The sequence below is a fragment of the Tursiops truncatus genome, chromosome 1, assembly GCF_011762595.2.
Source record: "Tursiops truncatus isolate mTurTru1 chromosome 1, mTurTru1.mat.Y, whole genome shotgun sequence".
NCBI classification, from domain to species: domain Eukaryota; kingdom Metazoa; phylum Chordata; class Mammalia; order Artiodactyla; family Delphinidae; genus Tursiops; species Tursiops truncatus.
In genome coordinates, this window is record NC_047034.1 from 110,124,124 (window position 1) to 110,148,833 (window position 24,710).

Below are 24,710 nucleotides of genomic sequence, written 5' to 3' on the forward strand. Positions count from 1 at the left end.
GATCCTAAGCAGCCAAAAAATACCAGATGCCTCTAAGATTATTATTCATCATTATTGTTCTTATCTTTATGTATTATTAAGATCCAACAAAGTGATATTAAGATGGTTCATATGAGTGCCCCTTTTTCTCATATTAGTTCAGCGTTTTTCTCAGAAGTCTTCTTGTTCACAACTGTCCAAGAAAATAGCCGGGCAAAGGAAAAATCTAGGTGGAAAATTGAAAGGACTTCTCTAGCACATTCCAAAGATAGAGAGGGAGGCATGTCTCCACGCATAGTTCTTCCATCTATCACTGCACACTGCAACTGAATTGATGTTTAAATATGTGTGATGGGTCCAAAATAGCTAGCACTTCTGTATTTCCCTCTGTTATGGAGGGTAGAGATATGCTTACAAAAGCTCTTCTAATACTTGAGAGAAAATTCTAGTCATTTTAAAATTAAAATTTAAAAAATTTTCCCTTATCTTTCCTAATATTTTTTCCACCTCAAATCCATCCACTGGGCCTTATAGAGCTTAAGAGACTCCAGGCTAAGAACTCCTAGACCTGTAGTGACAACCTACATCACTTTCAATATGATGTGGAAATAAGAGAACACTCAGTATCTAAGCGAAAATGCGTAAGATTCATTTAAAATCTCTGAGAGTTCTCTCCTACATTACTTGCAGGCAATCGATGATTCTCTATCCCTTTATATTTCAAGACATGTCTAAGAAAAGGGAATTTTTCTTGTGTAGAGCCAAGTATAGATTTACTCCTACTGACATTTACAAGTCCAGAGTATTACTCTAGGAAATTGTTTCCTTTTATGACTTTGTTCCCTCAAGCCACACAAGCCTGAGGAAAGACAACCAAAGTATGAAGGCAGAAGTAGGCCATATCATAGCAGCAGTCTTTGATTTTAGCCACCCTAGCTCTGGATTGGTGTACAGTCTGACTATTGCTCTCTAACAGTAACTGTCAGGACCCTTTGATGGAAAATATGACATATAATTATTATTTATCAATGATAATCATAACTACATTTATTGAACATTTCCTATTTGCCAGGCACTTTTCTAAGTGCTTTATGTTTTTATGTCCTATAATCCTCACAGCAATCCTGCTAGATGGGCACTATTATTAATTTTATAAATGAAGAAATTTGCCGCCATTCACAGAGCTAATAGGTGGTGGAAGAGAGACTCACACTTGGCTTGTCTGACTCCATCCTCTCAGCTACCCGCCCACCCTCCAGATGAGAGCAACCTTGGGATTTTACTGTACGGTTATCTTGGACATGGATCCCTGCCCTACACTGTGTGTTATACACAATAGGATTCTGGCACCTACTTCCGGTTTCTCAGACTGCAGAACTGGGGAGGTCTTATTGATGAGAACAGCCTCAGTCTGGCCTGGGCCATTATCTGTTCTATCAGGTCCTGCTGAGGGACTCTTGGGTGTCCCACACCGTTCTTGTTCCATCCTGCTCCAGTCTCAGATGGTCATGTCCTCTTTATTCTTTTTTTTTTTTTTTTTTTTTTTGCGGTACGCGGGCCTCTGACTGCTGTGGCCTCTCCCATTGCATAGCACAGGCTCCGGACGCGCAGGCTCAGCAGCCATGGCTCACGGGCCCAGCAGCTCCGCGGCATGTGGAATCTTCCCGGACCGGGGCACGAACCCGTGTCCCCTGCATCGGCAGGCGGACTCTCAACCACTGCGCCACCAGGGAAGCCCTGTCCTCTTTATTCTGACTCTTTTCTCAGTACACATGATTACTCAGCCTTTGCCAGAGCGTCACAGTCCAGGCGGGAGCTTGCTAAAGAGTGCTGACCTCTCCCACGTGTGTCATGCATGAACCCCAGGATAGCTGCACGGTGCTAGAATGCTCTGTCTTATTAGCAATGTGAACACTTTGTGCTGTGTCACTAACTTTGTCTACCTGCAATTCTGCCCTTCCTGGCCCTTTATTCTCCAGCCAGCTGTGCCTGTGATCTCCAGGCTGTGGTGCCAGCGGGCAGAAGTTGCTTTCCTCACTTTCCCAGGAAGAGGAACTTCCTGATTGGGGTCTGAGCCGAAGCAGCTTTTCCTGTATTGCAATCTTTGGGGGATTTTCATGAACTATTCCATGTCACTACACAAGAGGTGCAGGTGTTGGGGCAGCATTCGGTCATTCATGATACATTTATTAAGCACCAATTGTGTTCCAAGCATTCTGCTGAGCACTGGTGTTGCCATGGCGACCAAGATAGAAATTGTATCTGCTTTCATAGTTTACTATTTTTGAACAAATCAGACCCATGAAGAGGCTATTGTAATGTGATTTGATAAAGACTCTGATAAGGCAATAACAGAACATTCTGAGAGCACATAGAAGGGGCACCTACTCCAGACTTGAAGGGCTGGGGCAAATTACCTAGTGGAAGTGACATCTGAGACTTAAAAAAGTTGAGTCAGAAGAAGTTAGGCAGGTAAAGAGACTGGTATAGTTGGGTAGCAAGGAAGAGAAAGAATGTTCAAGAAAGAGGTAATAGCAAAGTCAAAGGCCTATAGGCAAAGAAGAACACATTCAGGGCCTGGGTGACGACAATTAGCTCAGGATAGCTGAAGTGGAGTTTGAAATAGGGTGTGGCAAGATATGAAGCTGAACTGATGAGCAGGGGTTGGGAAATGAAGGGTAGCTATCATTTAATCTTACTCTGTATCTCATGGGTACCACTTGCTTTCAACAGACTAACCTACTTGGGTATTTAGTAGCAGGGGATGGGACTGAGGAGTAACATTTGTTAAGTCCTGCTGTGTGCCGAGGATGATGGAAGGTCTCAGAGACCTTTGGTCTGGGACCTCAGCCCATACCATCCAGGGACCCCAAGCCAGCCAAGTGCCTCCCTGGCCCGGGTAGAATCCCTTGCGGTTCGAGACATGCCAGAGTCTTCCTTCTGCTGTTTCCAGCAGTGCTCCCCACTCTAAAAACTAGTGCCCTTAATCAAGTTCCCCTCTGTTATCTCTTCTGCTGCTACATCCACAGCCAGGCCTGACATGGCCACTCTTACTGGGGTTGACCTCACTGTACCACCAGGTACCAGGGACTGAGCCAGCCCTTTCACATTCACCAGCAACTCTAACTTGTAGGGGCAGTTATCTCCATTTGTACAAAGCGGGAAACTGAGGCTCAGGGACATCAAATTATTTGTCACAAGCCACAAAACTATAAGTGGTAAGGCAGAATTTGGACCTGGTCTGATTTCAAAGCCACTACAATCACACAACTGTGCCTCTTTCCCTGTCAGCATTATAGTTCTTATTAGGATCCTTTAAGTCTGCTCTTTAGGTTTTCTTATTGATACTTTTCTGGAAGATGAGTCCCCCCAAAATTGGGTCAGATGCATCCAAGGGGCCTCTCCAAGAGTTGTCCCTTACATGTGTCCCTCGTACAGAGGAAGCACTGAATTCAGACACCACAGACCTTCAGGGTATGTTCAATAACCAAGAGCAGCATGCCCTACCAGGCTTTATCCCCAAGATTTAAGACAACCTTCACTACCCCACTTTGATTAAGAATATGACAATAATTTCTGATGTTGGCTAGCATTTTTAAATTCCTCCCAAGGGATTTGGTGATTTTTTTATGCGGGTAGATATTTAGGCAGCCCTTGGCCTATCTGAGCATATCGCCTACATGGGATTCGCAGACGAGGTTTCTTCTTTGTGACCCTCCCCAGATTCTCACTGCATGTTGCTTTTGGTTTACTTTTATTTTTGTCACCTTTTCTCATTACCATTTTAATGCTAATCTTCATGCTAAATAAAATAGGTTTTCCTGTCCCTCTGCTCCCTCCTGCCTCTTCTCTCAAACACCAGTAAAGCCCAGGGACAAGTCTTACAGAGTCTAGCAGTGGAGATGGACGTATTCACTAGCGAGGGCTCCAGCTTCAGACAGGGATACTAATGAATCAGTCACAGGCTTTTATTAAGTGTTTCTTCACTAAAAGCATAGATTTCCTTGCAGCGATTTGGCTCTGGCTCTGTACTGCTGAAGGTAGTCTAGACCCTGTCACTAATTACTCTTCTTCCTGGCAGCAAGTAGAAAAAGCAATTTTCAAATTGTTTTTATTGCTCACAGGGCAGTTTCTCCAGAATACTACTCTCTATAAAAAAGGGGATATAATTATTTCCAGTTAACATAGTCAAAAGATTTTATAGAGGAAGGCAGTTTATGTAGTAGTCAGAAGTACACAATTTGAAGTCAACAGACCTGAGGGTGAATTCTTGGCTCTATCCTTTACTAACTGGGGTAAGTCACTTAAATTCTTTGAACCTCAGTTTCTCCCTCTGCAAAATGGGAATAATATTAGTTCATAGGGCTGATATAAGGATTAAGTTAGTAGAGATCAAATAAGAGTAAATAGTTTGGCTCAGGAGGTATGGTTATTATTGTTGTTGCTTATTATTATCAAGAAAGCCGTCTACCTGTCTCTCTTCAGGCCAATCTGATATATTTTCATCTTTTCCTTGTGATTCTCTTTTCTCCATACAAATTCTCATTCTCCTTCAAAGGTAGGGCATGATCTTTCTTTCAGGAATACTCTGACTCCTACCTTTCATGATTACATGATAAAATTAAGGTTTAAAGAGATTGCAGTTGACTTTTTGTTTTCATTTAGCCTTCTTCATTAAGATGACTGTTTTCATTGCAGAATGATGAGATGGATCTTGTCCGAACTGGCTATGGGAAGGATATGGTAAAAGTTCTCCGTATTCAGCGAGATGGAAAATATCACAGCATTAAAGAAGTGTCAACTTCAGTGCAACTTACTCTGAGCTCCAAAAAAGATTACCTGCATGGAGACAATTCAGACCTCATCCCTACAGACACCATCAAGAACACAGTTCATGTCCTGGCAAAGTTCAAAGGCGTATGTGTCGTTCTACTTCTTAGCTGCTGCCCATCTGGATGCAGAAATCACTGTACTATATTATGAGGATACTACTTGCTTATTTCAGTTCCCTGTACTTTTTAACCCTATTTTTACATTTAAACCATTGAAAAAAATTCCTTTTCTAATTCTAAAAGTCTCAGCTTTACAGAAAATCTTGCTTTTTTTTTTAAACTCACCTCTTTATTCTCTTTTCTTTTCTTCTTTTTTCCCCATTTGTTCTCTTTTCTTGTTTCTCAACTCACTACAACATCTTTTAGACAGAGAATCCTACTTGACAAATTTACATGTTATCTCTTAATTAGGATCATTGGCAAATCAAGGCCCTGAGAAGATTTCCAAATAGAATTTTACACATTTTTGTCATGCAATTATTTGAGTCCTATTATTTTTTTCTTTTAGAAGGGTGTGCATTTATAGAAGAAAGTACCATTTCTCTTCTTGGTATTACTCTAGAAGAAAATCAAGTATAAGATACATTTCGAGATCTGTCCAACTTTTAATACCTTCCTGATTTTCCCAACTCCGTGACCACTTAGCATCCACATTTGGTGGTAGTTGTACTTTTCAGAAGGCTCTTGGAATGGATAGACTCTAATCTCTTAGCACTTACCTCAGGTTTCTCTAAGTGTGAGTGAAACTGTGCTGGACGACCAGCAGATTTCTGGGCAATTCAAGATAATTTTTTTATTTGCTAAGAAGTCTAGAAAGGCAAAAAATGTAGACTGGAAAGCTTCTTTTCTCATGCTTTTGCATGAAATTCACACCCATATTACACAAAATGAGCAAGCTAATTTTTTTTTTTAGAAATTTATTTATTTATGGCTGCATTGCGTCTTCGTTGCTGCATGCGGCTTTCTCTAGTTGCGGCGAGTGGGGTCTACTCTTCGTTGCAGTGCGTGGGCTTCTCATTGTGGTGGCTTCTCTTGTTGCGGAGCATGAGCTCTAGGCACGCGGGCTTCAGTAGTTGTGGCTCACGGGCTCTAGAGCACAGGCTCAGTAGTTGTGGCACACAGGCTTAGTTGCTCCACAGCATGTGGGATCTTCCCGCCTTCCCTTCGAGGCCAGGGCTCGAACCCGTTTCCCCTAAATTGGCAGGCGGATTCTTAACAACTGTGCCACCAGGGAAGTCCGAACAAACTAATTGAAATATTATTTCTGCAAGGTCTGTCTACACCTTGAACCTTTCTCTTGCTAATCAGAATGGCCCAGCAAGTATAGGCAAGGCTATGGAAAAAGGCATTGCTTTCTTTAAAAATGAATCGAAAATAAGCTCTGTACTGTGTTAGAGAAGAGGGTCTCTATATAACACAAATTCTTATATTTCCTGTACTATGTGAGAAGTTCAGAAAAGTGAAAGAATGGACCTGGATGTTAAAAACAATTTAAATTTATTCATTGTAGATAGAGTGACTGCATAATTTCTTATCCAAACCAGGATACTTTTCAGAGTGAAATAGGATGCTTATTAATAATTATTCTGAGACAACAGGTATAAAACAAAACTATCCTTGGGAAACCTATACAGTCTACCTTAATTATAGGCAAAGCCATAAATAATCTGTAGACTGTACTAGGACCATAAAACATTGCCTAGAGATTAACCTGAAGAATTTGGATGGAAGTAGGGAGCTGCTTTATGGGGGTGGAGAGCTGGGGATGGTCAATAGAAGGCCTGTTTGCAAGGCAAGGAAGTTGAAGTGACCCTTCATTAACATTTTTCTTTGGGAAACTGGGAGGTCTGTTTCCCAGCCTCATGAAGAGAGCAGAGTGTTTTGAAGTATCCTGCAGTACTTTAGCTGGCATGGGTGATGATTGAGCTCACCGTGAGGAGAATCTGAACGTTAAGTTCCTTTTTGCTCGTCCACTGATGGATAGACACATCCTCTCCTGCACACAGTTTTCTTTTAAAAACAGGATAGTCTCACCTGGTGATGGTGATCCATTAACTACACTTAGGAGCCCTTGTGAAAAATTGGGATTAGGACAAATTCATCTCTAATTCTTTCTAATTCTTTGTTTCTCTGATTCTAAAAAACACTTTATCAGGAAAAAGAGTCCCATGGATATTTAAAAATGATTTTTAAGTAGGACAAGTATTTCTGATCATTCACATTTATTTCTTTTTACAGATCAAAAGCATAGAAACTTTTGCTGTGAATATCTGCGAGCATTTCCTTTCTTCTTTTAACCATGTTATTCGAGTTCAAGTCTATGTGGAAGAAGTCCCTTGGAAGCGTTTTGAAAAGGTTACCTCACTTATTCGTGCTCTCAGTTTAATTAAAGAAATTGGCTTTATGACATATGTTGAAATTTTACTGGAAATATTTTTTTTTCTAATTTTCAGAATGGAGTTAAGCATGTCCATGCATTTATTCATACTCCCACTGGAACACACTTCTGTGAGGTTGAACAGTTGAGGAGTGGTGAGAAAATGTTTTTCATGTTTTGATTCTTCAATAGCAATTTCAGGGTTTTTTTTTTTTCTTCTAAACAACTCTGTTTATTAACACCCAGGAAAACTGTAGAGAATTTTGAAGTCTTTTAAATCTGAGATGGGAATGAACAGTGTGACTTTGGATTACATTAAAGAACTATCTGCTTTTTATCTTAAAAATATAAAAATGAAATAATACCCTTTGCAACAAATCTGTGGGTTGAGTGGGGTAGATCATTTTTATTGCATGATTTTGAAGTGAGGGAAAAAAGGGCACAGGCTGACAAAAGCTCAAATCTCTGAATTTTCTGACCAGTAATTTTTGTACCATACCATGCTTTGATTATAATAACCTTTATAGGAAATACCTAGAAAATAACAATCACATTTCCTTGAAATTTTGTCATAATAATAAAACCACTGATATTATTATAGTTACCATAAAATAAACCTCATTTAAAAATAGCAGTGACAATTATATAATTCTTTCTATTTACCAAGAAATCTAAAAATTAACTGTGGAACATAATTACAATATAGACCTTGTTAGTACTGATTATTGAACTTAGCAAAGTGTGTCTTCCACTGATTTGTTGAGGTTGTCAGAGCAGAGTTCAATAATTGACTAAGACTTAGACTAGAAGACCTCTAAGAACCATAGAACCACCATGGTAGAAATGTCTCTATCCTAATAAAAAATAAACTTTAATGATCATTATAAATTGAGAGTGTGGACTCTGAAATTTTTTCTTTTCTATTTTCCTTTTCTCTTTTTTCTTCTCCTTTCCTTCCCTTTCCTGCTTGTTTCTTTCATTTTATTTCTTTTCCTTTCTGTATCTCTTTTTCTTTCTTCTCTAGCTCTCTTTCGTAAGAATTTGAGGTGACATCTCATAAATGTCAGAAATTTTAAAAGGTTAATAAAATATAAGTTCTTCTCATTCTAAGTTCTATTGGATAATGCCTTCCCTTAGGAAGTCCTAGTGTTTTAGCTATCATTTAATATTTTTTCCCTATCTGTATTAAATTCTAGACACAGCCAGGGCCTTTTCAGTGTTTGATTAACAGTTATGAAATTATTATTATATAGAGAAGACTGAATAACTAGTTGTTAAGTTGAAAAGATAATGATTTTTTTAATCCTCCAAATATGTAGTCATGTGATATATTAACTTGTTTACTGAGCTGTTTGTTAGTTAAAATGTAACTTCCTTTCTTTCCTTCCTTCTTTCTTGCTTTATGTATGTGACTTTGGAGGAGAGAGGTTCCTGATTCCCCAGGCCAGTGTTTTCCTACCCAAATCACAGTGAATACCCCTGTAAAATTATAAACTTTAAACTGGCATTTCCCAGCAGAAATATAATGCAAGCCACATATCTAATTTTAAAATTTCCTAGTAGTCACATTAGAAAAGTAGAAACAAATTAATGTTAACAATACTTTTTATTTAACCTAATATATCCCAAATGCCACTTACATATGTAATAAATATAAAAATTATTAATGAAATATTTAATATTTGAATTTCTGTGTTTATTTTATATTTACAGGACGTCTCATTTCCCATTTACCATATTCCAAGGGCTTCATGTGGCTAGTGGCTGCCATATTGGTTAGCTTTAAACCATTTTGAGTGATTTTTGCAATACTTAACATGTTTCTCATTCCACTTTTAATTATGTAAAATAATAGAAGGGGCTAGAATTAGATTTCAGGAGAACTAACTAAAAAGATAAGAGCCTGTATAAAATATATTTATGTCATTGATTGAAATACTATTCATTCAATAATGATTTTGAGGACTTGTTAGGTATACTAGTGGTGGTAGATTCAGACGTGAATAAGACATTCTCTGACCCTCGTGAGTTCACAGTAGATGAATAGTAGGAGATAGACTTATAAATAGATTTATTGCAATATGAGGGGCTAAAGACCACTATGAAGGAATTAAAGGTATGCTATGGGAGTAAAGAGGTGCAGAAAACTAACTCTTTCTAGGGCAGTCTGGAAGGCTTGATGGGGGAGGAGGAAATATTCCAACTGACTTTTGAAAAATGATTCGGAATGTGCTGGACATAGAAAGGGGAAAGGAAATTACAGACAGAAGAAACAGAATGTACATGGGTAGGAGTCATAAAGAGTGGAAGAGGGAAACAAATATTTCGAGCATCTGCCTTATGTAGATCACCATACTAGGCAAATGATTTTAGTGTTGAAAGGGCAAAGAATTTGAGCAACGGTAGTAGGGTTGAAGGGTTCAGTTTTTAGAATGTAAGGAGCAGAGATGAGGATGAAGAGCTTGGTTTGAGCCTAAAGTACCATACTAGCAAGATTGGCCTAACTAGGGAATTCCTGGCAGTCCAGTGGTTAGGACTCTGCACTTTCACTGTTGAGGGCCCGGGTTTGATCTCTGGTCAGGGGACTAAGATCTTGCAAGCCATGCAGCATGGCTAAAAAAAAAAAAATTGGTGTAACTAGGAGGCAGTTTTTGCATGGTAGTTAAGTCCATAGGTCTTGTCAGACTAGACTGTTTTCATTTTGCTTTTGTTTTTTTTCCTGCTTTGCTATTTTTATTAACAGATTTTTTAAACCTTTTTTTAAATTGAAGTATAGTTAATTTACAATATTGTGTTAGTTTCAGGTGTACAGTAAAGTGATTCAGTTATACACACACACACATACATACATGTATATGTATATATATATATATATATTCTTTTTCAGATTCTTTTCCACTAGAGATTATTACAAGATACTGAATATAGTTCCATGTACTATACAGTAGGTCCTTGTTGTTTATTTATTTTATATATAGTAGTGTGTATATGTTAATCCCAAATTCCCAATTTATCTCCCCTGCAACTCCTTCTATCCCCTTTGGTAACCATAAGTTTGTTTCCTATTTCTGTGGGTCTATTTCTATTTTGTAAATAAGTCCATTTGTATCATTTTTTTTAGATTCCACATGTAAGTGATATCATATGATATTTGTCTTTCTCTATCTGATTTACTTCACTTAATATGATAATCTCTAGGTCCATCCATATTGCTGCAGATGTCATTATTTCACACTTTTTTATGGCTGAGTAATATTCTTTATCCATTCATCTGTTGATGGACATTTAGGTTGATTCCATGTCTTGGCTACTGTAAACAGTGTGGCTGTGAACATTGGGATGCATGTATCTTTTCAAATCAGAATTTTCTCTGGATACATGCCCAGGAGTGGGATTGCAGGATCATATGATTAACTCTATTTTTAGTATTTTTAGTTTTTTAAGGAACCTCCATACTGTTCTCCATAGTGGCTGCACTAAATTACATTCCCACCAACAGTGCAGGAAGGTTCCTTTTTCTCCACACCCTCTCCAGCTTTTAGTATTAATAGACATTTTAATAATGGCCATTCTGACCTGTGAGAGTGATACCTCACTGTAGTTTTGATTTGCATTTCTCTAATAATTAGCAATATTGAGCATCTGTTCAAGTGCCTGTTGGCCATTTGTATGTCTTCTCTGGAGAAATGTCTATTTAGGTCTTCTGCCCATTTTTTTTATTGGGTTCTTTGTTTTTTTGATATTAAGCTGTATGAGCTGTTTGTACATTTTGGAAATTAATCCCTCGTCAGTAGCATTGTTTGCAAATATTTTCTCCCAGTCCATAGGTTATGTATTCATTTTGTTTATGGTTTCTTTTGCTATGCAAAACTTTTAAGTTTAGTTAGGTCCCATTTGTTTATTTCTGGTTTTATTTCTATTACTCTAGGAGATGAATCCATAAAAGTATTTCTGTGATTTATGTCAAACAGTGTTCTGCCAATGTTTTCCTCTAGGAGTTTTATACTATCCAGTCTTACATTTATGTCTTTAATCCATTTTGAGTTTATTTTTGTATATGGTATTAGAGAATGTTCTATGTTCATTCTTTTACATGTAGCTGTCCTCTTTTCCCAGCACCACTTATTGAAGAGACTGTCTTTTCTCCATTGTAAATTCTTGCCTCTTTGTCATAGATTAATTGACCACAAGTGCATGGGTTTATTTCTGGGCTTTCTATCCTGTAACATTGATCTATATGTCTGTTTTTGTGGTAGTACCATGCTGTTTTGATTACTGTAGCTTTGTAGTATAGTCTGAAGTCAGGGAGCATGATGTCTCCAGCTCTGTTCTTCTTTCTCAAGATTGCTTTTGCTATCCAGGGTCTTTTGTGTTTGCATACAAATTAAAAATTTTTTTGCTCTATTTCTGTGGAAAATGCCATTGGTAATTTGATAGGGATTGTATTGAATCTGTAGATTGCCTTGGGTAGTATGGTCATCTTAACAATATTGATTCTTCCAATCCAAGAACATGGTATATGTTTCCATCTGTTTGTGTCATCTTGAAGTTCTTTCATCAGTGTCTTACAGTTTTTGGAGTACAGGTCTTCTGCCTCCTTAGGTAGGTTTATTTCTAGGTATTTTATTCCTTTTGATGCGATGGTAAATGGGATTGTTCCTTAATTTCTCTTTCCGATCTTTCATTGTTAGTGTATAGAAATGCAACAGATTTCTGTGTATTAATTTTGTATCCAGCATCTTTACCAAACTCATTGATGAGCTTAGTAGTTTTCTGGCAGCATCTTTAGTATGTTCTATGTATAGCATCATGTCATCGGCAAACAGTGACAGTTTTACTTCTTTTCCAATTTGGATTCCTTTTATTTATTTTGCTTCTCTGATTTCTGTGGCTAGGACTTCCAGAACTATGTTGAATAAAAGTGGCTAGAGTGAGCATCCTTGTCTTGTTCCTGATCTTGGAGGAAATGCTTTCAGCTTCTCACCATTGAGCATGATGTTAGCCCTGGGTTTGTCATATATGGCCTTTATTATGTTGAGGTATGTTCTCTCTATGCTCACTTTCTGGAGAGTTTTTATCATAAATTGATGTTGAATTTTATCAAAAGCTTTTTCTGCATCAATTGAGATGACCATATGGTTTTTATTCTTCAATTTGTTAATGTGGTGTATCACACTGATGGATTTGTGGATTTCGAAAAGTCCTTGCATCCCTGGGATAAATCCCACTTGATTATGTTGTATGAGCCTTTTAATGTACTGTTGGATTCAGTTTGCTAGTATTTTGTTGAAGATTTTTGCATTTATGTTCATCAGTGTTATTGACCTACAATTTTCTTTCTTTGTGGTATCTTTGTCTGGTTTTGGTATCAGGGTGATGGTGGCCTTATAGAACGAATTTGGAAGTGTTCCTTCCTCTGCAATTTTTTGGAATAGTTTCAGAAGGGTAGGTGTTAACTCTTCTCTAAATGTTTCATAGAATTCACCTGTGATGCCATCTGGTCCAGCAATTTTATTCATTGGGAGTTTTTAAATTACTGATTCCATTTCACTACTGTTAATTGTCCTGTGCATATTTTCTATTTCTCCCTGGTTCGGTCTTGGGAGATTGTACCTTTCTAAGAATTTGTCCATTTCGTCTAGGTTGTCCAATTTATTGGCATATTGTATTTCTGTGGTGTCAGTTGTAACTTCTCCTTCTTCATTTCTGATTTTGATTTGGGCCCTCTATCTTTCTTTCTTCATGAGTCTGGCTAAAGGTTTATCAATTTTGTTTATCTTTTCAAGGAACCAGTTTTAGTTTCATTGATCTTTTCTATTTTTTTAGTCTCTATTTCATTTATTTCTGCTCTGATATTTATGATTTCTTTCCTTCTACTAACTTTGGGTTTTGTTTATTCTTCTTTCTCTAGTTGCTTTATGCATAGGATTAGGTTGTTTATTTGAGATTTTTCTTGTTTCCTGAGGTAAGCTTGTATTGCTATAAATGTCCCTCTTAGAACTGCTTTTTCTGTGTCCCATAGGTTTTGGATCATTGTGTTTTCATTTTCACTTGTCTCTAGGTATTTTTTGATTTCCTCTTTGACTTCTTCAGTGATCCATTGGCTGTTTAGCAACATATTGCTTAGCCTCCACGTGTTTGTGTTTTTTTGCAATTTTTTTCTTGTAGTTGATTTCTAGCCTCATAGTGCTGCGGTTGGAAAAGATCTTGATATGATTTCAATTTTCTTAAATTTACCAAGGCTTGCTTTGTTGTTCAGTGTGTGATCTATCCTGGAGAATGTTCCATGTGCACTTGAAAAGAATGTGTATTCTGCTGCTTTCAGCTGGAATGTTCTATAAATATCAAGTAAGGCCAGCTGATCTAATGTATCATTTAAGGTCTGTGTTTCCTTATTGATTTTCTATCTGGATGATCTGTCCATTGATGTAATGGAGAGCTAATGTCCCCAACTATTATTATGTTACTGTCAATTTCTCCTTTTATGTCTGTTAACATTTGCCTTATATATTAAGGTGCTCCCATGTTGGGTGTATATATATTTACAATTGTTATATCTTCTTTTCGGATTGATCCTTTGATTATTATGGAGTGTCCTTTGTCTCTTGTGACAGTCTTTATTTTAAAGTCTATTTTGTCTGATATAAGTATTGCTACTTCAGCTTTCTTTTGATTTCCATTTGCATGGAATACCTTTTTCTATCCCCTCACTTTCAGTCTTGTGTGTCTCTAGGTCTGAAGTGAGTCTCTTGTAGGCAGCACATATATGGATGCTGCTTTTTTATCCATTAACCAGTCTATGTCTTTTGGTTGAACTATTTAGTCCATTTATGTTTAGGATAATTATCAATATGTATGTTCCTATTGTCATTTTGTTAATGTTTTGGATTTGTTTTGGTAGTTCTTCTTTTTTCCCCTTTCTTCTTTTCTTCCCTTCTCTTGTGATTTGATGACTATCTTTAGTATTATGTTTGGATTTCTTTTTCTTTTTTGTGGGTATTTTTGTTTTGTGTTTACCATGAGGTTTTTGTATAGCAATCTCTCTATATATAGATACCTTGCATTTGTACTCTGCTCCCTTCATGATTACTGTTTTTGATATTATATTTTACATCTAATTGTTCTGTGTATCCCTTAACTGCTTATCATGGATACAAATGAATTGACTACTTTTGTCTTTTAACCTCCCTACTAGCATTGCATGTGGATGATTTCCTAACTTTATTGTATGAATACTGAACTGTTTTTGAATTTGAGCTTCTCTACTTAATAACTTTGTGACTGTGAGCACATTAAATATACTACTTCAGTGTTTTTTTTTATTTCTAACATGAGAATAACAGTGCCTACCTCAGCAATTACCCAGAGAATGAAAGGAGATAAATGTTAATTTAACATTTAGCACAGTACCTGGCACAAAAGAAGCACTCCTTGAAAGAAAGCTGTTATTATTATTATTTTGAATGATAATAGAGATCCAGGAAAGGTCTTTATGTGTATATGTGTACTGTTTAGTAATTCTGACCAAGGTTATGGTAAACTGGCTGGAGAAACAGGCAGTAGTGAGACATTTGGAGACTTGTTGCAGAGATGAAGAAATGATGGAGTCTGAACTAAGGCAGAAGAGGTAGAGATGAAAAGACTACAGAGCTTGGGGAGAGACATTATGTGAGGCATTTCTGAAGTGTGCTTATAAGTCTGAGTATTTGTGTAAGGATGGAAGGTTAGAGAGAAGGAGGGGTTAAAGTTATCCTAAAGTCAGGGACTTGTGGGTGTTGACTAAGAATAATACATATAATGAGGAAGTTTCCAGAGAAAGCTGGTAAGTTTGGGAATAAGGGATGGATTTGGAGACTATCTATTTCCAAATTGGTTGGTGAAGCCATGGGGAAGAAGGAACAATCTAGAAAAACATATAAAGTGAGAAGAGGAAAGATGAGAGGGCCTGGGGGGAAATTCCCCAGTTTAAGCGTTGGACAGTTTAAAGAGTGAGAGAGAAGAATGGTCAGAGGGACAGGCGGAGGATTGGAGACAGTGGTGCCATGGAAGCAAAGGGAAAATACATTTCAAGAAATGAGGGATAGTTATTGAGATAATAGAATGCATAATAAGTAGGCTTATATGTAGTGGCTTCACACATGAAGTTTACAGCTTTTTGTAAAAGTCAAGTTCAGTGTGTGTGTGTGTGTGTGTGTGTGTGTGTGTGTGTGTGTGTGTGGTGTGTTGGGAGGATGCTCCTCTCCAGGAAGTTATTCAGGAATCCAGGTTGATGCAACCAGACAGTTTTGATCCTCACTTTCTGGGATCACCTTCAGAGTAGATTCCGCATACCAGACAACGAGGAGAAGAAAAGACCTTCAAGAAAAAAAGGAGGAGGCGAAACTGCTCAAGGCCTGAAGTAGCACAGAGCACATCAAATGAAGAGAACCCAATCACACAGCCGCACCTAACTGCAAGGAAGGCCGGGAAATGTAGTCTAGCCGGGGACCCAGGAGGAAGAGGACCTGCTAGTGGTCTCTGCCACAGGAAGGTTAAGAAGTTTGGTTTAAAAGAAGACTGAAGAGAGTGTGCAGTTTGGCAAGTAGGCATCATTAGTGACCTCCCTCTGTAAGAATATTTAGCAGACCCCTGGAGGTGGAAGTGCAGTGGCCAAATATAGGGCTCAGCTGATCATAGGAAGAAAACAGGCTGCTCTTCACACTCTTGTTCTTTCCAGGAATTACCAGGAGCTATCATCAGCCTGAATTCTAGTCACCTGGCTGCTACCGGGAGGAAACTAATCAACAGAATCAGGCCAAAGCTTTTACTTTCTGCAGAAAACTTCAGGGTGTTGCGATCACTGTGGCAGTGTTCCCAGAGCTCCAGCTTGACTTGTCTAGAGTCCAGCACCTTCCCCCTCCCGTAGCATGCGGGGGCTGGCAGGGGTCAGCAGGGAAGCAGGCATCTGCTGCCTTGGGTGTGTGCGGTATGTGTGTGCACGTTCCTGAGTGTGTGTATCTTCCTGTGTTGTCTATTTGAAGATGATATTTGTACTCTGTCCCTCTTTGGAGAGTAGGGGTCTATGCCGTTTTTTTTTGGTAACAAAGTTTAATTCTTAATTTGCTTATTTTCCAGGAGCTAAAACTGCAGATATCATGAGGTGATTCAGTGTACAATCACTGTCATAAGAAATGCCCTTGCATAGGCTTAACTAAAGAAAATAATCATCTTACACAAACACACACACCCCAATTCACATGCTGAAGGCTGTTGTTACAAACCTCTAAGTAGGGCTTTTTGTGGGGGGCTGGCTAGGATAGTGAGAATTCTGCCCCCTCAAACACATGTACTTAATCACCCATTCAGCCTGCAAATTTTCCCAGCAGGATATGTAACTGGGTTTCTCCTGGTGGACTGGATTCATTCTTATTAATTGAACAAACATTTATAGAAAGCCTACTGAATCTGAAGCACCCACTTTAGGCCCTGAGAATTGCTATAAAACTCCCATTACACTATTTTCTCCTAGGGTATCTTTTTAAGCTACATCATTAAGTGTTCTTTTAGCTGTTTCAAAGTCTGCTAGTTCCATGGGAGAATCTGGAAGAGAGAGAGAAATTTTTTCACCAAAGGGATGAGGGCTGGTGTTATTTTTGTGACTTCCCCAGCTCCGAGAGGAGAGCTAGGCTCTGCGTGTGCGGTACAGGCTGTTGATGTAGGTGTTATATGGAACCTCGATCTTCCAAACTGTTTCTCTGTGAGTCTTTGTGAACTACAAGCTTAGCCAAGCCTTGAAGTCACTGGGATGGTTGAGTCACTAATTTAAACTAGTTGAACTAAGCAGAGAATCTCCCCAACACCCGCCCCCCAAACACACACACACACAATTAGAATTATAATTCATAATTCTTTAAGCATCAAATTTCTCCCAATCTGACACTAATTATAAAAATTCAACTAAAGCATAACCAAATAGAGGAATGGAAGATAGAGAAGAGGTTTCAAATAAGAGATACTGTCTTGTAGTGGTGAAAAAAAAAATCTATTGACATGGAGACTAGTAGGGGTAGGAGGAAGATTTTAGGAAGGGGATTGATAAAACTAAAGTCCTGGAGGAGAAGAGATTTAAGAGGTGTCAAGCAGGGCAGATGGAAGAAATGAGATGGGGAAAGTGGGAGACTCAGGACAGAGATGGCCACTGCCAAGAAGGCTGCTTGTGTCATTTTGATATCAAGACTAAGACACTCTTCAGCTATTCCAAAATAAAAGTTCTTGGCAAGCACAAGATCTTTTAAAAATCATCTTGATCATCACCTCATTGTACAAAAACCCAGTTAACTTCCTTCCATCTGGGTGACATCATCTCTCCCCATCCAGAATTGCACACAGGGAGCTTTCAACCTACCTCCATGAGCTAAATGGACTCTCAAAGGCAAATGATATTTAATTGATCTTCACTTTTTCTAGCACTTTACAAATTTGAGGTTTTCTACTAGAATGATTTAATATAGTTTTAAAATATCCTCCTTTTAGCTATTTGTGTCCTTTTTGGAGGTGTTAAGTGTGGAAGCAATTATCCCCTTCATGACAGGATTTTTTTTTCTTGGCTCGGTAAAGCTTTGTGCTTTGTGACACCTGATGCGTAGGTAAGGAATCAGGCTTAGTTTCTATTAATTTGCAGTTTCTTAGAGACCTGAAGGGGTAGGATGTATGCTTCTCTGAGAGATAAACCACAATCTGTTAAGTGTGTAGGAGGACACTGAAAGTTAGAAAAGATTATGTTCTAGCAAAGTAAAATGTGAAAATCTTCCTTTTGCGTTACTCCATAACCATGGCAGAAAGGCAAAAAAGAGCTGATTAAGTGGTTTCATAGGAAGTAACCTAGAAAAGGACAGTCTTTTGGGTTGAATTACTTCTTGTTAGTCTAAACTGGAATCTTTTTTTAAGAGTGTGTGAAGCATCGTATTTTTAGTTGATGGGCCCATGAATTTGAAAGGCTCAGGTTCCTACCAGTGTTCAGAAAGCTGGGGCACCGCCAACAGAGAAGATAAAATAAGCTCCCAGATTTCATCCAGGGTGTCTGATGCGTGCCAAGAAAATGTATTTTTCAAATTCAAAGAGAATAGGTTTTTGTCGTTGTTCATAGAATGATGAGCACACCAGAGTAGATGTTTTGCGTTCTGCCTAAACTGTGGCAGTAGTGAACTGTCTTTGAGAACGTGAGATGTTTTATTACACGTGAAACTGAGGTCAAAACACATTAGAAAATGCAACTGCTTTCTCCATTTTCAGATTCTAGCAAGAAAGTAGATCATTTCAAAGTTGCCTAGCAGACTGACACTCCCCAAAGATCAATAAATCTCATCACAGGGCTGGAGGTGGATAGGGATGGCATGTCAGAAGGAGTTTTCAGAACCCAATGAACTTTTGTGAAACATGGGAAGTATTTACAGGGAGTTGATGTCAATAAGAAAAGGTCAATTAGGGCAAAATCATCATAATAATTTTATAGAGCATTTCCTCCTGGACAGCCATTTTACTAAGTTACTAAGTCCTTTATGTGTATCATCTTAGACATCTATCATCTCTAGGAAATAGTTATGATTATCATCTCCTGCAGATGAGAAAATTAAGGTAGAGAGAGGTTAAGTCATTCTATCAAGGAAATACTGCCCATAAATAGGGGAGGAGAGGCATGGAGAGAACTGAGGCTGAATTCAAGGAACCTGAGTCCCAAGACTGTGGACTCAAACATATGTAACCCTGCATCTGGAAATCCTTTTATGATTGAGACAACTGAGGATTCAAAGTCTGGTTGGCTCACATAGATTCTGGTGATCAAGGCCAGCTGTATAGGAAAAGCAGAAATAGATAAAGTTTGCCTTTGGTTTCCCTTGACTTCTCTTTATCCTCCTTCGAGGATTCCCACTACTTGTTCTAACCCCACTTCTGATTACAAATTCAAGTTTCATTTCTATAGGATTTTTTTTTCTAGAAGGGATTACTGTTGGAAGTAAATTATGATATTAGTTTATAAAGGCTTAAGGAGTCACTCCTCTAAGGGGTCTTGGTATTTCAATAGGAAATTTTAAAATGATAAAATGTTTTCAAGACACATGGGGTCATTTCTAAAAGTGATGCTTCAATCTTCATTTCAAACCAATGGGGATGATATTTTTCAACTGGGGCCTCTGTCTGAGCCCTGAATGCACATCGCGGAATGGTGGTGGCAACTTTCTTGTCTCTTGGAAAGTCCTCTTTTATTACAGAAATGGGAAGAGAGAGTTAAAGGAAGGAGGAAACATTTTGAGGATGGGGAGTGATCCAAAAAAGGGGGAAGAAAAGCATGAAATCTCGTAATGGGGTGCTGAGTTCAAACTCCACCTCTGCCAGTGTCTAGCCATACGACTAGAACGCATGCTGGCAGTCAGGACCTTCTCATTCAGTGTTGATGCCCTCCCCTTCTCCCCCTGTCACACTGTCTGTGTGTGAGGGTTGAGGGGAGGGGGCAGATCAGGAAGGGAAATGGTAAAGATTGATGGAGGAGAACTGTCTAAAAGAAAACGACACTAAGTTGTAAGGCTAAGCTGTTAAGGTGAGTCAATTTTACTGCACTCATTCATTCATTTAACGGATACTTATTGATTGCTTCTGCAATTCTCTTGGGTCTGAGACTTAAGACTCACTTGGGTCAGCTTTACACTGTTAGAAATGCCGATTTTGCAGAATCGTGTCTTGATAACACTTAGAATCTGATAAACCCAGCCAACCTAAGGCATGAAATCATTGCTGGTATCTTTCTCTTGATCCTGATTCAGATATAGCTTCCAATGAGAACTTCAGTATTTTCCAATTGAGAAAATACCATTTTCTCTCTTACTACATTATCCTAGAACACTGTGACCAGAACACCTTATTTAATCAGCACATATTTAATCAGCAAATCTACCACTAACTATGGCCACTGCTCTCTCTGGCAGGTACACACATGTGGTTGGGAAAATATCAAAATATAGTCATTATTTACCTACTTCTGAAAGTCCACAACTCCTGAGTTAACCACAGCAATAGAAATCACACAGGATGTTGTAAACCATTGGATTATTAAGAGCTGCCCTGGATTTTAATTGAGGATTGTGGGTTACATTCTTATTCTTCAACTAAGACCATGTATAACATAGTGATGCCTGATACCTCCAGCTCTTGGCTTAAGATTCAACAGGTCAAAAAGCATAGATATTAGTCTGGACTAATTTCAAGACTGAAAAGAGGTGATCTAAGTCATTCTGCCTTGACTATGCTTTTGGGAGTTTGTACCCAAGTGCCCCCTGAGTGTCCTGGCCTCACCAGCCTGCACATACAAATAAGGCCATGGTGAAGTTAATTCCCGAATTTCCCTGACCTTGTTGCTCTCTTATTACAAAACTGCTGTACCTCTCCAGCCAAACTTTCCTACCTTCTCCCAGCCTGGAGGGCTGTCTCACACGTGCTCAGGGAGAAGTTTGCGTCCACTGAGTACAACTGCTGCCTCACTGGCTCTGCCCAGCATTTGCTGTGCCAGTTGCCACTCCTCCTTGGGAAGAAGGCTGCTTTCCACAGACATTGTACCCTGGGGCTTCCCAGTGTGTCACCTGGTGCCATGTGTTCTTCAGGCTTCACCGAACTGCTGGAACTACAGTGTGTTCCACATAGAAAAAGAAAGAGAGAATCTTCCCCTCACTAACTCGGTACCCTACCAGTCATCTGGGCCCTGACCTAGAACTGCCAGGCATAAGTAAACAGCTTTTTCAGATTGATTATGCCTCTCTCCCCTCCACCTCCCTGATGCACCTCATGAGGTAATGTAGGGACAGCTGGAGAGCCATGTCATCTCCTCCATTGTTTTCAACTCTGCCCACCCTGCCCAGGTCCCCACAAGCCAACTTTGCACCTTCTCAGTTCAGCCAAAAAACAAAGGCCTTTATGAGAATCCACATAGGCAATCTATACCTCATGGGTCACTGACCTCATCTTATCAGTCTCTATTTAGGCTCATCCATGCCCATGATGCTACCTATTCATGAAATTTTCTGGTGTTGCTGAGTTCATAAACGCAAGGGAACTGAGGGGTCTGGTGGTGATTGGAGCCATCAGCAGTGCAGACAGTCCACATGAGGACCACCCCCAGTAAAGGGTGTCACAAGAGCAGACAGAGGAGCTGCTTTTGAGTTTATTAACTCATTCCAGCATGATTGCCTGCTCAATGAGATGGAGCTCAAAATGTGGAAGGTAATTGGCCTAGAAGATACCTCTGCACATAGCTGAGAAAAAGGTATTTGTTCCTGTGGGCTTCAACACAGCATGGACGTTTAGTCTCTGACCATAAGTTCTCCTAGGGCATGAGAAGGCAGGGAGTTGTGGAATTCAGAGAGAAGGAAAGGCACACCGTCTTCATCATGTGGACTTCAGAGGAGACAGGGAGAGAGAAAACACAGGCAATGATGTAGCTCTTTGTACAAATGGAGTGTGCCATGTTTTAATGACCAGGATCCTCAGGGCTAGGCAGTAAGAAGGCACTGTTTTCTTTATGACCTCATCCCCTCTTACCTTTTGACGTAAAACAGGACCTCCAGTCATTAATTCTGGAATCAAAGACCTCAAAGTCTTGAAAACAACCCAGTCCGGATTTGAAGGATTCATCAGGGACCAGTTCACCACCCTCCCTGAGGTGAAGGACCGGTGCTTTGCCACCCAAGTGTACTGCAAGTGGCGCTACCACCAGGACAGAGACGTGGACTTTGAGGCCACCTGGTATGAACGAGTGCTAGGGCCTGGCGCTGGTGGAGGTAGTGTCCACCCTCTTTTCCAGGGGCCCAGAGTTCATGGAGTCTTCCATCTGAAAGGGAAACTTGGAAGCCATTCAATTCCACCTCCCCATTGTAAGACACCCCTTCTGATGGATAACAGGAAGAATACTGGTCTTACTTTGAGTTAGTAAATCTGCACTATTAGCTAAGATGCTATTAGCTATAATGACCTTGAGCAGACCACCTGATTTCCCTGATCCTCTGTTTTTTAATTGACTAAATCAGTAGTACTCAAACATGATTGTGTATCAGAATCACCTGGAGGGCTTATTAAACTGCAGATCACTGAGCCCAACCCCAAAGGTTCTAATTCTATGGCCCGGAATGGGGCCTGAGAACATGCATTTCTAACAAACTCCCAGGTGATGCTCATGCTACTGGACCAAAGGCCACACTTTAAGAAACACGGGATCAAATGAGGATAATGGCCTTGTTACTTCATGGCAGATGCAGAGAGGGCTAAACCAGGCTGACCAACTTGTCCCAGTTTGTCAAGGACTTTCCTGATTTTAACACTGAAAGTCCTATGTCCTAGGAACCCCCTTGGTCCCAGGCAAACTGGGACAAGTGGCCACCCTAGGCTAAACTCAAAATGAGATGAAGTTACAGAAGCATTTTATAAGTGATAAATGCTTTAGCATTGTAAGGTGTGACTCTTATTTTAACATCCTCAACAAGCAGTGATTAGGCCTCTGAATCCCAGTTTGCTTTTTGAGCAGGTATCTCATTCCTTTGCTGAAGCTCTAATTGTTAGAAACTTCTACCCTGTGATAAGCTGGAATCTGCCCCCTGGTAGCTTCCTCCCACGGGCAGAGTGTTACTCTGCTCCTTTTATTACGTGATAGGTTGGAAATGCTTGAAGAGAACCTCACCTCAATCTTTTTTTCTCCTTTTTTCAAGTGTTCCCCATGGGCAGCAGTCTGATGTATTTATGTTGAAAAGAGCACGAAATTGAGCCAGTCGGGGTACAAGCTGGGCCTCCCACTAAGGAGGGGGACTGAGTAGATCATTTAACTTTTAGCTCAGATTCCTCATCTCTAAACTGGAGATAATAATAGTACCTGCCTCAGGTATATTGAGAGAATTTAATGAAGTAATTACATAAAATACTTAGCACACAGCCTGACACGGTAATACCCCTGAAAATGCAGCAATTCAAGCAACGGGCCAAGCCAAGCAGATTAGAATACTAGGAAGTCCTCTTCAAAAATTCTTCCAGCATGGAGGGAAACACCCTGGAAGGCCCACTGGGCCCTGGTGCCAGATTATGAAGATAACCTAGTTATGCTCAATAGGTTTATTGACTTGTGTGTGTGTGTGTAGGGAAATGGGAAGTTAGGGTTTTTTTTATTTTTTCTTTTTGGCGTTACAGGATATTAATCCTCTCTAAAACCAGCAATAAAATTGTTTTCGGGGAGACAGAGAGGGTACCGCTTCTTAGCTTCATAATATGTTCCCCAAAGACCACCCTGTGAGGGCCCTCAGTTCTCTTTTCTGTGTCTTAGGGACACTGTTAGGGACGTTGTCCTGAAGAAATTTGCTGGACCCTATGACAAAGGCGAGTACTCGCCCTCTATCCAGAAGACCCTCTATGACATCCAGGTGCTCTCCCTGAACCAGGTTCCTGAGGTAGGTTTTGTCACTTGCCATTCCGAGGACTGAGAGAACTTGTGTCTCCTGTCAGCTCTGAGAAAGAGAGTTAAAATAAGAAAGTGGAAGACACATGAAAAATGACATCTGTTGTTGCTCAAAAGCTTGTTATAGAAAGTGAGAAGAGAATAAAAAAAAGTAAAAATCTGTCTGACCTGAAAACACAGGCCACTGCTGTAGTTCTTTAGTTTTGTTGAAAATTCTGAGTCTCTTCAACCTGCTACAATTTAGGACACTCAAATGCCCTGAAGGAGGGGTAATTATCCCAAGGGTCTATGTTTCAGGAGAGCCAGAGAATGAAGGATAAATGCAGAGAGATTTCATCCATCCATCCATTCGATATTATTGAATGGTTATTATGTCTCTGTCAGCACATGAGGAAATCAGAGATAAATTAGACATCCTCCCTACCCTCAAAGAGTTCATCATTAAGTAAAGGAAGAAAATAATTAAACTTACAGTTCAATAGAGAATAGAATATTATGGAAATTCAGAGGAAGTCACCTAACTCCAGTGTAAGGGATAGTGCAAGCCAGGCTTTCTGGAGGAAGAGGTATTTGAGCTGAGTCTTAAGGGACAGGTAGGGGTTATCTGAGTTCATACTCAAGGGTGAGGGAGGGGGTAGGGATGGAGACAGGAGGCAACATGGAACAGTCATTTACTGCTGAGGCTCTGCCACAAGTGAAGCTCCAGGAGCGAAAGTCTTTCCATGTGCCTAGAGATGAGTTGGGAAGCAGATTGGGAAGCCCTTTGTGGGCTTCTCTGTGGAGTCTGTATTTTACCCTGAAAACTCTTAGGAGCCACTGAGGGATCTAAGCAAGGTGTGGCACTACCAGATTTTCACTCTACAAAGACCACTCTGAAAGACATGTGATAGATTAAAGGCATGATGGGCCATAGACAAGGAGACCTGTTGGGAGGCTGTTGCAGAAAACTGGCAATGAGGATGTGAACTAAGGCCATGATGGGATGGAGAGGAACAGTGCCATCCTTAGACCTGGGCACAAGGGACTCCTGCCACGGCCCACACACCCCCTCCAAGCCCTC

At 39.7% G+C, this 24,710-nt stretch overlaps 1 protein-coding gene across 1 annotated transcript in view; it reads left to right on the plus strand.

Moving 5' to 3' along the window:
• Positions 1-24,710, plus strand: part of LOC101336987 (uricase) — a 129,697-nt gene that overhangs the window by 100,578 nt on the left and 4,409 nt on the right. Inside the window, exons 4-8 of the mRNA XM_073787965.1 lie at positions 4,678-4,896; positions 7,050-7,166; positions 7,265-7,343; positions 21,771-21,957; positions 23,519-23,642. Of these exons, the coding sequence (XP_073644066.1) occupies positions 4,678-4,896; positions 7,050-7,166; positions 7,265-7,343; positions 21,771-21,957; positions 23,519-23,642 (726 nt within the window). The remainder of the gene's footprint in view (positions 1-4,677; positions 4,897-7,049; positions 7,167-7,264; positions 7,344-21,770; positions 21,958-23,518; positions 23,643-24,710) is intronic.